Consider the following 16548-nt stretch of genomic DNA (forward strand, 5'->3'; position numbering starts at 1 on the left):
CCTGCCTTCCCTCGGACTGTCATGGCGGCGCCCGTTCCGGGGATTGATGACATTGCCGGTAGCAGGCCCGTTGCTAAGCGACGCGGCAGCGGCTGGCGCGGCCTGGTCTCCCCTGGGGCCTTTCCTGCCCCGAAATGAGGGGCCGCCCCTCACCGTAGCTGTCGCCATAAGATATAAAGAGCGGGCGGCGGGAGAGTCTCCCCGGTCCCGGTGAGCAGCCGCAGCGGATCTGCGCGGCTCTTCTGTGGCCTCCGCCCGCCTCCTGACGTGCTACACTGATTCCCTTAGAGGTAGCGGGGGGGGAGGGGTTGAGGAGCGCAGGTACAAGTAGTCCTCAACTTATGACTGTTCGTTTACTGACCGTCTGAAATCGTAACGGGACAGCAAAGAGTGACTTGAGCCCTTTTCACATTGAGCGGTAAGACCATGACAGTATCCCCATGGTCAGGTGCATAATTCCCTCTAAGCTGAGCAGTGAGCAATCGCTCACTTAAAAATCATCATCAACTCAGAGTTTTCCAAACCTGCCCAGAAGTTGAGAGGGAAATTTTATTATTATTTCTGTGCTGCCCAGTCCCAAAGGGACTGCCGCTCAGACACTATACTTTTCCGCCCACCCCCCCAAAAAAATTAGAGGGAACACTGGTCAGGTGAACAGAGTCACATGATCCCATTTTGCGACCTTCTGACAAGCAATTGGGGAAGCCATTCAATAAACGACTGTTACTAACTTAAGAATTCTGGTTATTCGTTGAACAACTGGGAAGAAAGGTCGTAAAATGGAACAAAACGTACTTAAATGTCTCATTTAGCAACTGAAATGTTGGGCTCAGTTGTGGTCATATATTGAGGACTACGTGTATTCCCCTAGATCAGTGATGGTGAACCTTTTTTTCCTCGGGTGCCGAAAGAGCGTGCGCATGCACTATCGTTTATGTGCAAGTGCCCACACTCATAATTCAATGCCCGGGGAGGGCAAAAACAGCTTCCCCTGTCCCCCGGAGGCCCTCTTGAGGCTGGAAACAGCCTGTTTCCCAACTTCTGGTGGGCCCAGTAGGCTCGTGTTTCGCCCTCCCCAAGCTCCAAAGGCTCCTGTGGATCCAGGGAAGGGTAAAAACACCCTTCCCCATCCCCTTGGATGCTCTCTGGAAGCCAAAAACACCCTCCCAGAGCCTCTGTGCAAGCAAAAAATCAGCTTGCTGGCACACACATGCACGTTGGAGCTGAGCTAGGGCAATGGCTCAAGTGCCAGCAGATATGCCTCTGGCGTGCCACCTGTGGCACCCATGCCATAAGTTTGCCATCACTGCCCACTCTGCAGCCCATTCCCACCTTACCCCATGCAAACGCAGGCAAGGAGGACTGAGCCTGCTGCTCCCCCCCCCCACCTTTGTGGGCTTGCCTGGACAGAGCCCTGCTGACCTTCCCCAGAGAGGCAGATGTAGAAGCCGTGCTGGTGGGTCTCCTTGAACCCAAAGGGAAAGTCAGGCGGTAGGCCACAACCTGCTAAGATGCGCATGGATTTTGCAGGGCGAGATGGACTTCCTGATCCTCTTCGGCTTGTATCTCGGCCTGGTGCTGCTCAGCGTGGCTGTCTGCCTCTCCTCCCGACGGGAGCAAAGCTTCTCTTGGACACTCATCAGGGGCACAAATCAAGTAAGGGGCATCCAGCTGTGTGCTAGTTTCTGCCCTCCCAACACTGATATCCATGCCTCTGGTCACTTATTTTCTTTTTATTTGTCAAGTTTCTACACTACCCATCACACTTTATTTGGATGGTTAGGAGAAAAAAACGAAGGCCCAACATTAAAACTGCTCCTCCTTCCAACATTTTGTAGGTCAACCTCTATCCCATCCTTCATTGGCAGCCCCTATTCTAGTAAGAAGTAAAAGGAAAGTTTTCCTTTACATGGACATCAGCCCCTTCCATGGAAAAAGATGGAAATGTTTCTTGTATGTCACTTCCTGAAATGAACTTACTGATTTATAAAGTTTATGGGCTACTCCAATCTGTTTCAACTTTGGACAGCTTGCAAAATACAAAAATAAATACTACAGTATGAAAACACAAACGAAATCATGAAGCCAGGGGAGAAACCTTTGTAGAACAATAGCATACAATGGATCCACTACTGGCTTTAACCAGGCCTCAAAGGTTTGTTTAAAAAGAGTTGAAGGAGGTCCATGCCAATCTCAGGAGGGACAGGATTTCAAAGATTAGATTTCATGAGAGAGAGGACTTGCTTTCTAAGGCTGTTTCAGCCTTCAAACACTGGGACAATATTTGATAACATCGCCTGGCCAACCTTTGGCTAAGATGCACATCTGAGTATCATGCATTCCACAAACCAATGGCCTCACCCGGTGGCCTCATGTGGATGTTAACAAGAGGGATGAGAGCCTTGAGACCTGTTGTATCCAACATTGTATCTTCTCCCCCCCACCTATCCTCTCAAGCTAAACCTACCCATAGAAAAGGGAGGACACTATGAACCCCATTCTCAGCCCTTGCAGATAGCCCAGAAGCTGATGATACTGAAAATTGCCACTAGATCAAGTTGAATCAGGTGGGCTATACCTTCCCTACCCAAGCACTACCAGAAATCAGCAACAAGAATAACCAGCGTTGTCTAAATACCGAGGATATGATTAGGGTGGAAGCTGTATGGGTATCTTGGGAGATTTTATTATTATTTATTTATTTATTGGATTTGTATGCCGCCCCTCTCCGAGGACTTGGGGCGGCTCACAACATGTCACAAACAATATATCATACACATATCTAAAAATCCAATTAATATACTAAAAAACTTTTTAAAACTCTAATAAGATTTAAAGTCATTCATTACCATTCACACAGCAGGATGTACTACAGGAGGCTGGGGTCTAATGGCCCCAAGCCTGGCGGCATAAAAAGGGGTTTAAGTTTTAACAGAAGGCGAGGAGGGTGGGGGCAGTGCAAATCTCGGGGGAGCTGATTCCAGAGGGCCGGGCCCCCCCACAGAGAAGACTCTTCCCCTACGTCCCGCCAAATGACATTGTCTAGTTGACAGGACTTGGAGAAGGCAGACCCTGTGGGACCTAACCCGATCGCTGGGACTCATGCAGCAGAAGGCTGTTTCAGTGGATGACATCATTTGATGTAGGATCCTAATTTAAACAAAATATCCTGGAAGAACTGTGAGGTAGTGGCTGTCTCTCCTTGTTGATGGGATCATGTCTCTGTGTTGTCCGTCCTTTAGAATTCTAAAGATGTGGAAGATGGGTTCAGCAATGACCCTAGACCATCTTAGGGCCTCCTTAATTGCTGATTGACATCTAACAACCTGAAGGTTAGCATCAAGGCTGACATCCTGCCTTTGGTTCCTGAGGGTTCTGGAGCAAAGACCTTGCAGGTTTAGTGAGTTGATCTGTGCTCCCCACCTTTCCTTTTTAAAAATAATTTTGTTGCCTTTTTCCCATTTGACGCAGGTGTTCTCCCGTGTAATTCCGGGTGCAGTTTATAGAGCAGCTCAAAAAGCAATTCATGGACTCTTCCATTCACGGTATGTATGTATGTATGTATGTATGTATGTATGTATGTATGTATTTAGTTATTTATTTATTTATTTATTTATTTATTTATTTTTCTAATTGCCATCTGTTTTCTTTATTGGTTCTGGCATTTGTGAATATTGGCATTAATTGGCCCTCAAAATACCCGAGCTTGGCAAAATGGCTTCCTCCCAACTTGCAACGTCTTTTCTACGTACTCCCCTCCTAGTTTTATATTGCCTACAATTTTGTGGTATCAATGTTGACCATTCCGTTTTGTTTGGGATGAGGTCTGCTGGACTATTGTCCTCTTTCTTCAAGACCTTTGAGTTGTTGGAAAGAAATTGCTTCTGCCTTGGCAAGGCCTGGCATGTATTTATAATACATTCAGCATCCCCACAGCATCCCCTCAGGAGCTCCTAGAGCAGTGATGGTGAACCTTTTATTCCTCGGGTATCAAAAGAGCATGGGCACGCATTATTGTGCATTTGCAAGTGCCCACACCCATAATTCAATGCGTGGGGAGGGCAAAAGAGTCTTTGGAGAAGGCTGGCATACAAATCTAATAAATAATAATAATAATAATAATAATAATAATAATAATAATAATAATATTAATATTAATAATAATAAAAACAGCTCCCCATTCCCCCCGGAGGCCCTCTGGAGGCCGAAAACGACCTGTTTTCCAACTGCTGGTAAGCCCTCCCCAGGCTCCAAAGACTTCCCTGTAGCTGGGAAAGGGTAAAAACGCCTTCCCCCATCCCCCCGGAGGCTCTCTGGAAGCCAAAAACACCCTCCCAGAGCCTCTGTGTGAGCCAAAAATCAGTTGGCCAGCACACACAGGCACATTGGAGCTGAGCTAGGGCAACAGCTCACACGCAAGCAGATATGACTCCACGTGCCACCTGTGATACCCATGCCATATGTTCGCCGTCACTGTCCTAAAATCTAGACCAGGTGTCCTCGAACTTTGCACTTTAACATTTGTAGACTTCAACTTTCTGGAAGTCCACAAGTCTTAAATTTGAAGACCTCTAGTCTAGAATCCCACCCCACCTCCTGGCAACTCCCAGAGCAGCTATGGGACAAAAGAGGCCATTCTTCACCAAGCTTCTCAGCATTCCCTCAATACTGTCAGACTTTCTACTAAATCTGCACTTCTGTTCTACTAGTTTTTCTCATCAATCCTATCACCCATTTCCTCTCATGTTGACTGTATGACTGTAACTTGTTGCTTATATCCTAAGATTTTTATTAATATTGCTTCTTCATTGCTTATTTGACCCCTATGACAATCATTAAGTGTTGTACCACATGATTCTTGACAAATGTATATCTTATTTTATGGACGCTGAGAGCATATGCACCAGGACAAATTCCTTGTGTGTCCAATTACACTTGGCCAATAAAAATTCTATTCTATTCTATTCTATTCTATTCTATAGAGCAAAATGGCGGGCATTCTGTAGTTATAGCTCACCTTCTAATTCTTTGGGCCACCCAGTCTCAGTAGAGGTTCCTACATTTGGATGCTTCAAAGGGGATGGTCTTTGGAAATGATACAAGCCCAAAAAATTAAATGCACCACCCTAAATTTACAAAAAGTGGAACCTGCCTTGGTCAGCTGTTCAAACGCAGCTGCCAGGTGAGGTGAATTCACCTACAGCAGGGGTCCTCAATTCTTGGAGTTAAAATCCATAAGTCTTAAAGTTGCCAAGTTTGGAGACCTCTGACCTACAGTGTCTGTATTGAATTCTGAGCTAGGATTGTAAACCAAAGAACAGGTTTTGAGGCCTGATGGGCAACCTCAGGTCAGAGGCAGTTCCCTCGAAAGTGGGGAGAAGAAATGCATCTCATTCTTTCCTTGCTGCAGAACGTCTTTCTTTGTGGTCCTGCACTTGATCTTAGAAGGTCTGGTTTATGGCGAGTACACCTGGGAAGTATTCAGCTATTGCCAAGAGCTGCAGTTCAATAGGCTCCTCCTCCTCCTCCCTTACGTCCTGTTGGTTGTGAATGTGACTTTCTTCATCCTCTGCTCCAAAAGTAACCCAGGTGAGGTCCCTTCCCTTGCGATCTCAGCTCTTGGACACTATAGCACTTAGACTTATAGCATTAGCAATTATATACAGCTTCACAATGGTTTTATAGCCCTCTCTAAGCAGTTTACAATCATCATATTGCTCCCATAATCTGGGTCCTCATTTTACCCACCTCGGAAGGATGGAAGGCCGAGTCAACCTTGAGCCTGTGGTAAGATTTGAACCAGTGAACTACAGCCAGCAGTGAGCAGAAGCAGCTTGCAGTACTGCACTCTAACCATTGTGCCACCAAGGCTCATTGCCACTAACTACTAGCCCTGTCCTGGGCAATTGATGGTGCCCCACTGCCTGCTGGCTGGCAATGCACTGGACAAGCTTGTTTTCTTTCCATGCCAGTAGAACCTTAACCTTAAGGCTTGAATACCACTTGGAGTCTTACCCAATATATGTACTGTATTTTTCGGAGTATAAGACACACCTTTTGCCTCCCTAAAAGAGGCTGAAAATTCAGGTGCATCTTTGAATATATTTTTTTTCAAAGCACCCTAACCAGGTGCTCTTACTGCTTGCAAGCTCTTTCATTGTTACTCTCTCCAAATAAGTTTTTTTTAAAGCCCTAACCAGCGGATAAAATAATGTGCTGAGGTTGAGCAGACCAAGGACGCTAGCCAGATGAATATCTGATAAACAGATTCCCCTATTTTTCTCCCCAAAAACTAAGGCGAGTCTTATACTGCAGTGTGTCTTATACTCTGAAAAATACGGTACTTAAGAGGCTTTATTTTATTTTATTTTATTTTATATTTGTAGGCCACCCTTCAGAGACTCAGGGCAGCTTACAACATAAAGAATACATACATAAACATAGCACAGTAGAAATAGAAGTTAAAACCAAACCAATTTAAACACTAAAATCCATTAAGCATTCTAAATGCAATTTAACAAGCCTGAAACCCATATCATTAAAGCCCTGCAGTCATATTCATCCATATCTCTGTCATAACGTGGGCTGGACCAGAATATCTATGTTCAACAGCCCCAAGCTTGTTGGCAAAGGTGAGTCTTCAGCATCTTCCAGAAGGAGTGGGAGCGGTGCGTATCTCTAGGGGGAGTGGATTCCAATTGCTGATATACAGGTAGTCCTTGACGCTTAAAGACGCTTAAAGTGAGTTTTGTCCCATTTTGCGACCTGTCTTGCCACAGTTGTTAAGTGAATCAGATGGAGGCACGGTGCATGAAAGAATTAGCTGGGCATAACTGGGCATAAGGGATGTAAAAAGCAGCCCAGAGATGTTTTTCTTCATATAGAGCGCGAGACATTTGCTTCAGAGGAGAATGGTGGATTTTATCTCTAGGGCAGGAGTCCCCTAGGCTGGCTGGAGAATTCTGGGAGTTGAAGTCCACAAGTCTTAAAGTTGCCAAGTTTGGAGACCTCTGCTTTAGAGTGTCTCTCATCTGAACCCTCAATGCTAATTTTATGGTACTTCAGGCCTGTCCAGGAAGGAAATTTCACGACAGCAAAGACATTCTGCTGCTAAGATTCTTTGCTTTTTCCCACAAGGTATCATCACCAAATCCAACCAGCTTCTCTTTGTTGACGCGTACGCATACGATGGCCTGATGTTCCGCCAAGATGCAGAATGCCCTACCTGCGCAGTGAGAAAACCAGCCAGATCCAGGCACTGTGGTAAGAGTCTTGGTTTAGCACAGAGGTCTTCGACTTCAACTTCACCCCATTCCTAAGAGGTCTGTAAGGGGCGTATATAAGCACACCATTGTGCCTACTGTCCCTGTCCTACTGTCCTATGTCCAAATTTACCTATACCTACTTTTCTTTTGTTTATGTTTATATTAATACCTACTATCTGGTACATGCTTGATTAAATTAAACTTAAACAAACAAATAAAATCCCCATTCCCTCCCCACTCTAAGGCCAGCCAGAAGTGGTATTAACTGGTTCTCTGAACTACTCAAATTTTCACTAAGGGTTCTCCAGAACCTGCTGGATCTCACCCCTGCTTTTGCATCTGTATAGTAGTGGGTTCTAAGAACCCTTTATTACTAGTTTGTGTGTGCGCTTGTGCACAACCCAGGCGGGTGGGCAGAACCTCCCACCACTGGCTTTATTGTTTCTTAGAACCGGGCTGAACCAGAAGCAACCAAGTTTTTCCTCCTTGACCAATGCAAACCTTCTTTGCTCTTGCCCCTAGATCAGGAGTGTCAAACTCAATTTCATTGAGGGTTGCATCTGGATTGTGTTTGACCTGGGGCTGGCAGGAGTGCCTGTGGTAAAGTTGGCATGGCCAGCCCGATGTCACTAGTGTCGGTGCCTATGGTGGCCCGAGCACTCTGCCAGTGAAGAGGGGGCTCCCAAGCTCTGTTTCCAGCTGTGACAGCCTCCTTCAATCCTCTGCCAGCAAAAACAGAGCTTGGGAGGGCCGCACACGGCAGAGGCACCGCAGGTCGGTCCCTCTTCGTTTCCAGGGTGGCCCCACAGGCCAGATCTAAGCACCCTGCAGGGTGGGTCCAGCCCGCAGGACTTGAGTTTAACACCCCCGCCATAGTTCGAAATGTTGCCTTGTTTGGCTTTTGACTTTATTGTGGTTCCTTAACATTTTGAGCCTCCTCCCTTTCCTTCTCAGGCGTGTGCCGTGGTTGCATACATCGTTTTGATCACCACTGTATTTGGCTCAACAACTGCATTGGAGCCTTCAACATCCGGTTCTTCCTTTGCTACCTGCTGACTCTGACCTCCATGGCTGCTTCGATTGCGGTCGTAACCGTCGGCTTTCTCACCCAGATTGTCCTTTTGTCAAATCTGACATTGGGACATTATATCGATGACCAAGATCAAGAGCATCCAGTTGATACCTTCTTCGTGATTCAGGTAAATATTGACTAACTGCTGACTTGTGCATTTTTCACGAGGGGGAGGGGACTGGACTTCAGAAGCCTGAGAGTATAGAATAGATTGAAATCATGTCTTTGTCTCGGACACTACATGAAAACAATGATAGGACATTAAATGATTTTGCTGGCTTTTTAATCATCCTCATTACAATCTTTTTTTAAAAAACAAACAAACAAAAACATAGAAATGATGTAACATTCCAGTTTACACATTATCGAGGTACAGTGGTACCTCTACTTAAGAACTTAATTCGTTCCGTGACCAGGTTCTTAAGTAGAAAAGTTGGTAAGTAGAAGCAATTTTCCCCAATGAAAAAGCAAATAATGTGTGCAAATCCATTAGGAAAGAAATAAAAGCTTGGAATTTGGGTGGGAGGAGGAGGAGGAGGAAGAAGAGGAGGAGAGTCACTGCCGAAGGAAGAAAGGGAGGGGAATCAAAAAATTCAAAACTTTAAGGCTTTAAAAAAAAAGGTACTTTGAGGCGGCTTGGAGCCTCCAATACACCCGGGGCGAAGCTGCCTCCCATACACTGGCTCCCATAAACTGGCTGCTGCTGCTGCTGCTACCTGCTTCCTCTTCCTTTCTATGCTGAAGGGCTCCCCTCTCCTCTTGCTCGCTCACTTTGTAGCCGGCGCCTATCCTTTGTGGTGACTCAGCTACCCAGAGCGAAGGGAGGGTTTCTTTTCTCTCGGCACTGACAGAGGTTTATTCCCTGCCAAGTGCCCAGAGAAAGGAAAATGCTTCCTTAGCTCTGGACTGCCAAAGCCTCCTTAAGCGCCACCAAAAGGCTCCTCTGGCAACCTGTGGAACCAGTAATCGTGTGATATTTCCTCACAGAAGGTAGCCATATGACCAAACTGCTTCAGTAGAAGACTAGGTGAAATCCAAATGTTTTTACTACCGGTTCTGTAGGCATGGCAGGTGAAGGGTGCTGCAAAGCCTCCATTCCCACACCACTCTGGAGCTAGCCAGAGGTGATATTTGCTGGTTCTTCAAACTACTCCGAATGTCCGCTACCAGTTCTCCAGAACCTGTTGGATTTCACCCCTGCTCCATGACCACTGAAATTCTCTTCCAATTCAGATTTTACAAGTGATGTTGCCAGAAAGAAATATTTGCCAGACTAGGCTTAGGAGGGGACCTGGAGATCCCGAGCACCTGGATTTTAACTTAGTTCTCCTTCTCTTCATAGGAACTTTTCCTGACCTTTCCTAGAATTGTATTCATGCTGGGCTTTGTCATCCTTCTCGTGGTTATACTGGGCTCCTATTTCTGCTTCATACTGTACCTTATACTGACCAACCAGACAAGCAACGAATGGTTTAAATCAGCAAGATACTCAGAGCAATACAGCAGAGAGGAAGGCTATAGAAACATCTACTCCAAAGGAGTCTGGGCCAACATGGCAGAAATTGTGACACCTCTGACAGCTCTTGCAGAGAAAAGGAAGTGAATCCTTGTACACCTGGAACTGGCAAAACGAGTTTGCACATTACAAATTTATCTTCCGTAGAATGATTTTTTATTCTATCTACTAAAGCAGGGGTCTCCAACCGTGGCAATTTACGGACTTCAGTTTCCAGAATTCTGGGAGTTGAAGTCCACAAGTCTTGAAAGTTGCGAAGGTTGGAGACCCCTGTACTAAAGAACTATTCAGAAGTAAAAAATGAGTTAACCTACTAGATTGCTAATGTGAGCATCGAGTGCTATTGTTTGCATTTATAAAGTTTGCCTGCTAAAAAGCCCTGTGGTGATGCATTGTTGTGGTGGTGAGTGGTTGGTCGCAGTTAGGCGGGTGTTTAGACATGATTTGGTATTTTTTATCCCTCTATTGACTACTTCCCAAGGACCTGGGAAAAACAGATGCTGTTAAAAGGTGTCATTGCAGGATTTTTTGCCAATTACTATTGGAATTATCTTCATTCTCCTTTTGCCACAATCTATTTTTGTGTCTCTTTGTATTTTATGGTTTTCTCCAGTTCCTTCTCCTAGTCCGCTGGCTCCAAATCCTGCGATGTCCATTATCCAGACTTGTCATTTTATGGACAATTGTTAAGTCCTAGAGTATTATGTGGGAGGTGCTTTCTGTATTATATAATTATTATTATTACATATTTTGGGTGATGTAAGATGAACAGAGACCTACATCTATTTCATTTCCTGCTGCAAATTACTGGGAAGTTCCACTCCAGAGCCAATTCTGCAAGTATCTGGAACCATGCAAAGCCCTGAACTGCATTATGTGGATATTTGATGCCTCTAAGAGGTCAATTCTGTAATTGGGTTCCTCTCATTCTTAAATGATGTGGGTTAAATTTCTGTCTGAGGCTTCTACTCTGCCCTCTGTTCCTTTCCCTGCTGAATTACACCGACCAACATTCCTGGGAGAGAAATAATCAGACACATTTGAAGCCTTCAGCACTCTCCTTTAATTACATTAGAATACAGTAATGTAAAAAATTGTTTGTTTATAAAAATATTTACAAGTTAAATCAGACAATAATTAAAAGCTACATGGTTGCAAAAATGTACAGTGTGGTCTTTCTGGGTATTCTGGCAATGCAAACAAAGCCACTGGTTTTCTAAAGTGATAAAACCCACTCTCCTATGAAAAGCAGGCCAGGTTTCCTCCCACACCCGGAACCGCTCACTGCCACATCATTAACTATCCCTGCACACAATATTTTTTTCCTCTAAAGTGCTTTACTCGACAAGTGCCTGGCTTCAGCAGGCAGCCACGTCCAGGGAGGTCCAGTACTCTCTCTGACCAGAACAGGTGGCCAAGAGCTGTTGACCTGTGATGAGAAGCAGCACACAAACCTGCTCTTAGCGCAACCTCACGTTCTCTGGGACTTGGGTGCAGCCAAGCGCCCTAGACCAGTCTTTCCCAACCTTGACAACTTGAAGATATCTGGACTTCAACTCCCAGAATTCCCCAGCCAGCAAATTCTGGGAGCTGAAGTCGAGATATCTTCAAGTTGCCACGGTTGGGGAAACACTGCCCTACACAATCACAGTCTGGACTTCCAGGTCATCGTCCTCCTCATGGGCTGTGATCACAAACTCTCCCGTGTGCTCCATTATTTCAATGTCTTCGGAGGCCACCATGGTCACAGTGGCTTCCTCCACCTCCTCTCCACCCTCCGTGGTCAGCACAGCCCCTTCACCAATTGCTGAGGCCAGGGTCATGGCGACCTGCTCCGTCAGACTCTCTGGAGTTGCTATGGCGATCGTGTCGGGGTCCACACCCTCTGCTGTCAGGGTTGAATCGTCTGCCACCGTGACATTTTGGACAATTATCTGATGGCCAGAATTGGCTTGGTTTACTATCTGCTGAACAACCTTCATGATGTGACTGTCCACCTGCATGGGGGCGGGAAGACAACCAAGAATAACTTTATTGTCCCTTTGAAGGTACATTAATTGGCATGCATTAAAATGAAATTTTGTTGCGTACAGCTCTCAAAGGGCCTGCGCCTTCAATATACACCACGTGAACATAAAGGAATAAATAAATAATAAAAGACAAAATTATGCACAAATACAATACAAGGGAACACTTAAACAACACAAGATAATTCCAAGTAGATGACACGTCTGTGAAATCAAACTGTCCCCTTAGGAAGCAACACTGATGGACAATCAATTTCACATGTCAGCACATTCAACTTTGCACAGAACAAAGGATTCAATGAGAATATTTCATTCATTCAGATCTAGGATGGGTTCTTTGAGTGTGCCCTTTATTTCTTTGAGCAGTATATATGGCAGAGAGAAACAAGAGAGTCTAGATGGGATGTACATGGTGAGTAAATCAAATCGTGGGAGTTTACCAGACGGATGGCATAGGGAACAAAGCTGTTCCAGAATCTGGCAGTCCTACTAGAAATACTTCTAAACCCCCGAGAGGGGAGTCATAGAAAAAGACCATAAAGTGGGTGGTGTGGGGGTCTCTAACAAAGTCAACACTCTAAGGCCTGTATTGGCTGCCGATCAGTTTCCAGTCACAATTCAAAGTATTGGTAATGACCTATAAAGCCCTACATGGCATTGGACCAGAATACCTTCGGGACCGCCTTCTGCTGCACGAATCCCAGAGACCGATAAGGTCCCACAGAGTTGACCTTCTCCGGGTCCCGTTGACTAAACAATGTCTGGCAGGCCCCAGGGGGAGAGCCTTCTCTGTGGCTGGCCCGGCACTCTGAAGTCAACTCCCCCTGGAGATTAGAACTGCCCCCACCCTCCTTGCCTTTCGTAAATTACTGAAGACCCACCTATGCCACTAGGCATAGGCTACTTGAGGTATCCCCAGGTTAATGTGATTTATTTATGTATGGTATGATTGAATTGTATGGCTTTTAATGATATGGGTTTTTAGATGTTTTTTAAGCATTGAATTTGTCACATTGTTTATCGCTATTGTGAGCTGCTCTGAGTCTTCGGACAGGGGCGGTATACAAATCTAATAAATTATTATTATTATTACTACTACTACTACTACTACTACTACTACTACTACTACTACTATTAATGCTTTGATCTCTAAGCACATAGCCCTGAGTCTTAGGAGAAGGGCGGCATAAAAACTGAATTGAATTGAATTAAATAGGTAGGTAGGTAGGTAGGTAGATAGCATTTATAAGCAGCATTATGAATAATGGGAAGCAAGCTTCCTATAATGAGCCGGGGTGGAGCAGCAGGTAGAGTGCAGTACTGCAGGCCACTGAAGCTGACTGAAGATCTGCAGGTCAGCAGTTCAAATCTCATCACCGGCTCCAGTTGACTCAGCCTTCCATTGTTCTGAGGTGGGTAAAATGAGGACCCGGGTTGTGGGGGCAAAAGGCTGGCTCTGTTTAAAAAAGTGCTATGGCTAACATGTTGTAAACTGCCCTGAGTCTAAGGAGAAGTGTGATATAAAAATTAAATAAATAAAATAAATAAATCATCTCCGCTGTCCTCACCACTCTCTGTAGGGACTTTCTATTTGAGGCACTGCTGCCATCAAACCAAACAGATGCAATTTATTAAAATGCTCTCCATTGTGCCTCTGTAAAAAGTGGCCAGGACAGAAGGAGAAAGATGTGCTTTCCTCATCTGATGCAGGATTGCACGCTTCACTAAGTGTGGAGAGACCAGTTCTGATTGTTAGTTTTCTGCAAGGTACATTTGTCTTTGCTTATCATGTGCATCGGGACCCAGCACTTCAGAGCAGGATTACATCTTGCTGTGGAGAAAAACTGGTCCACACACAAGCTGTGGCTTTAAGGCTGAAGTCCTTGTATATACCCTGATTCCCAGGGTATTAGTACTGCTCAATCAAAAGCCCCTCGTTCAACCCACAAAATAGGAATGGGGCCCCACCTCAATCCCATCACCACATTCATGAAATGTAGCTAATCAACAAAGGATTTGTCAGGCCAATTCTGAACTAGAGACTCACAATCCAGTTTTTTAGGCTTGCCTCACACTAAAAGGAGAAACGAGAGATCTCTCAGCAAAAACAATTTCCTATTCTACAATGTTGTTCATTTTCCAAGGCACTCTCAACAAAATCTGAAATGCAGTGAATGAGATGCAATTCCATTTCTGAGAGCAAGGCCAAGTAAGGAAAGATATCCAATTTGGGGATCAGAAATTTCAATCTTGAAATTTTGCTGTTTCTCTGCGTTGTGTGAGATCCAGGAATTGGGGGGAGTGGGGGTGCGGGGGGAAGACGGGGATGGGTGATGGTATTAAACACTTGAGGAACAACCGTTCAACCTTTTCCCTCCCCCCTCAATTCCCTTCTAATTCTTCATCCCAGATTATTGCATTTATTAAGACTTATTTATTTATTAATTCGACTTCTATGCCGGCCAATCTCGAAGGACTCAGGGCGGCTTACAATATAAAATACAAGACAATAAAAAGAAGTCAAAAGTTATAAAACATTAAAACCCTAATAAACATAAGAAACTAACCCAACATGCACACTAAACATTCATACAATTTGGCCACTGATGTTGTTGGTTCATGGCCCCTAGACCTGTTGGCAAAGCCAGGTCTTCATGGCCTTACAGAAGGCCAATAGTGTGGAAGCAGTACGGATATCAGGGGGGAAGTTGATTCCATAGAGCTGGGGCAGCAACAGAGAAGGCCCTCCCCATGGCCCCGCCAGCCTGCATTGTTTGGCTGACGGGACCTGGAGGAGGCCAACTCTGTGTGTTCTTATTGGTCTCTGGGAGGTATGTGGCAAGAGGCGGTCCCGTAAATAGTCTTGCCCTGAGCTGTATAGGGGTTTATAGGTAATAATCAACACCTTGAGTTGTGCCCGGAGACTAATAGGAAGCCAGTGCAGCTCGCGGTGTGTTACAGGGGATGGACACAAAAATGGAAACACTTGACTTTTTGGCATCATGTTTGAACATGTTCAAATCAATCAAAACTTGACATATTTTAAATATTTTTTAAAAAAATCTGTTATTTGATATGCTTTTTAAAACTACCTTTTTTTAACAGAAATTTAAGGAAATTGGTTATAACTTTCTAGAAATGGCTTTCAAAGAGGCCAAATTGTTGGTGTTCGAATGGCAGGCGCTAGTGTAACAGAAAGTGCCCTAATGTTTGGCCTTTCAAGAGGTGATGTCTCAAAAGTAATGTCTGCTTTTGAACGAGAAGGGAAAACATCCTCAGCCAAGCACAGGTCTGGTCAAAAATCGAAGTTGTCTGAGAGAGACTGTCGGACTCTAAAGTGAATTGTTAGAGCGGATCACAAGACCGCAGCTCCAAAAATCACTGAAGAGCTCAATAGACATATACAGAATCCAGTTTCCACAAAAACTGTTCGAAGGGAGCTTCACAAACCTGGATTCCACGGAAGAGCTGCAAGGTGTTTCTATTTTTTTGTCCACCCCCTATGTATGGGTGCAGCTTGAATTCTTAATTTCAGCTGGCTTCCGAAATAAACCAGGGCCGAAAAGAATTTCCCTGAAGGAAAGTGGCTGACTTCAGGCATCCTAGACCCACCACAAGCTGGTGGATGAAGAGACTAAGCTAGAGATTACCTCACTGGAATTGGCAGGGCCAAATGCTGTGCTTGCCTACTTGGGGATTTAGCACTTATGGGAAAGGATTTGCTCCTTGCAGTGCCGAAAACAGCCATCACTGCGATTGTTAGAAAGCCTCCTTAGGGCAACCCACCTCGTGCCTGGTTCCTTCGATGATCTCAGCAGCTTCGCTGGTTTCCAGGTCTTCAGCAGCCGTCTTTAGGAAAGAACACACAGCAACAATTTAGCCATTCAGAGGCTCCTCAGGGATGTGACCCCTTCCTCAGCAGTCCCAACCCACATCCCTTATGCACTTCCTAGTCTTATCTGGGAGCATGCATGATGGGTCTCCATAGTTCTTGGCCCACACAAGGTCTTCAGTGGTGGGATATTAATTTCTTCCCTGGGGAGATGCGTTTACCTCAATTATGTATTCCTGTGTATCTGCCACCACGGAGGAAAACTCCACCAGGACTGTTGGGGGGTCTTCCGAAATTACCGTTGCAGCCAAATGGTCAGCCGATTGGCCCTCCTCTGACCCCACTGCTTCTTCAGCTTCTTTCAAGGCAAGCAGGCAGCCACCTGGGGAAGGTGGAGGAAAAGAGACAGCTCAGCAGCAATTAAAAGAACAGCAGGAAGAATTTGCCCTATTAAACAGTGCAACGCCCAGATGCAGAAGAGTTGCTTACCTAAATAACTGGACCCTTAATTAAGTCAGGTGGTAAAAGAGAAGTCGAAGATATCACACAAGCTTTATTACACTGAGAGTTATACAGAATTTTTAGGTCAATGCATACTCTCCCCTTATTAGAGAGATTACCCAGGAGGGCAGACAACTTTTTTGTAGACTATCTCCTCGGGGACTCAAACCCGGCTATCACATGCAGTTGCAAAATTCTGTGCAGCTGCAACAACCACAAGTAAAATCCAATTACAGAATTAAAGATGTTCACTGCACCAATTTCTTGCACTCTTACTATTTTTAGAGAATCTATACTGCTCAAAAAACTAAAGGGAACACTCAAAAAATACGTCC

The 16548-nt window shown here is 45.0% G+C and overlaps 2 protein-coding genes across 9 annotated transcripts in view; one reads left to right on the forward strand and one right to left on the reverse strand.

The window, feature by feature from the left end:
* ZDHHC4 (zinc finger DHHC-type palmitoyltransferase 4) lies at nucleotides 1-11014 on the forward strand. 5 transcript variants are annotated; one of them, XM_070760884.1, is made up of 7 exons: nucleotides 1-290; nucleotides 1531-1656; nucleotides 3472-3545; nucleotides 5411-5589; nucleotides 7138-7263; nucleotides 8220-8464; nucleotides 9680-11014. In XM_070760884.1, the coding sequence occupies exons 2-7, from the start codon at nucleotides 1537-1539 to the stop codon at nucleotides 9938-9940; spliced, it is 1005 nt and encodes a 334-aa protein (XP_070616985.1). In that variant the 5' UTR covers nucleotides 1-290; nucleotides 1531-1536; the 3' UTR covers nucleotides 9941-11014. The 5 variants fall into 5 exon arrangements, with proteins under 5 accessions (XP_070616985.1, XP_070616986.1, XP_070616984.1 ...); XM_070760885.1 differs by having other exon boundaries at nucleotides 1-210; XM_070760883.1 differs by having other exon boundaries at nucleotides 37-58.
* E4F1 (E4F transcription factor 1) overlaps nucleotides 10893-16548 on the reverse strand; it is a 21996-nt gene continuing 16340 nt past the window's right edge. For all 4 annotated transcript variants that reach the window (XM_070760882.1, XM_070760880.1, XM_070760879.1 and 1 more), the window contains 3 exons: nucleotides 15934-16094; nucleotides 15667-15729; nucleotides 10893-11850 (listed from right to left, as the gene is read on the reverse strand). In XM_070760882.1, the coding sequence (XP_070616983.1) occupies nucleotides 11491-11850; nucleotides 15667-15729; nucleotides 15934-16094 (584 nt within the window). In that variant the 3' untranslated portion in view covers nucleotides 10893-11490. The remainder of the gene's footprint in view (nucleotides 11851-15666; nucleotides 15730-15933; nucleotides 16095-16548) is intronic.

This window comes from Erythrolamprus reginae, chromosome 9 (genome assembly GCF_031021105.1).
Source record: "Erythrolamprus reginae isolate rEryReg1 chromosome 9, rEryReg1.hap1, whole genome shotgun sequence".
NCBI lineage: Eukaryota > Metazoa > Chordata > Lepidosauria > Squamata > Dipsadidae > Erythrolamprus > Erythrolamprus reginae.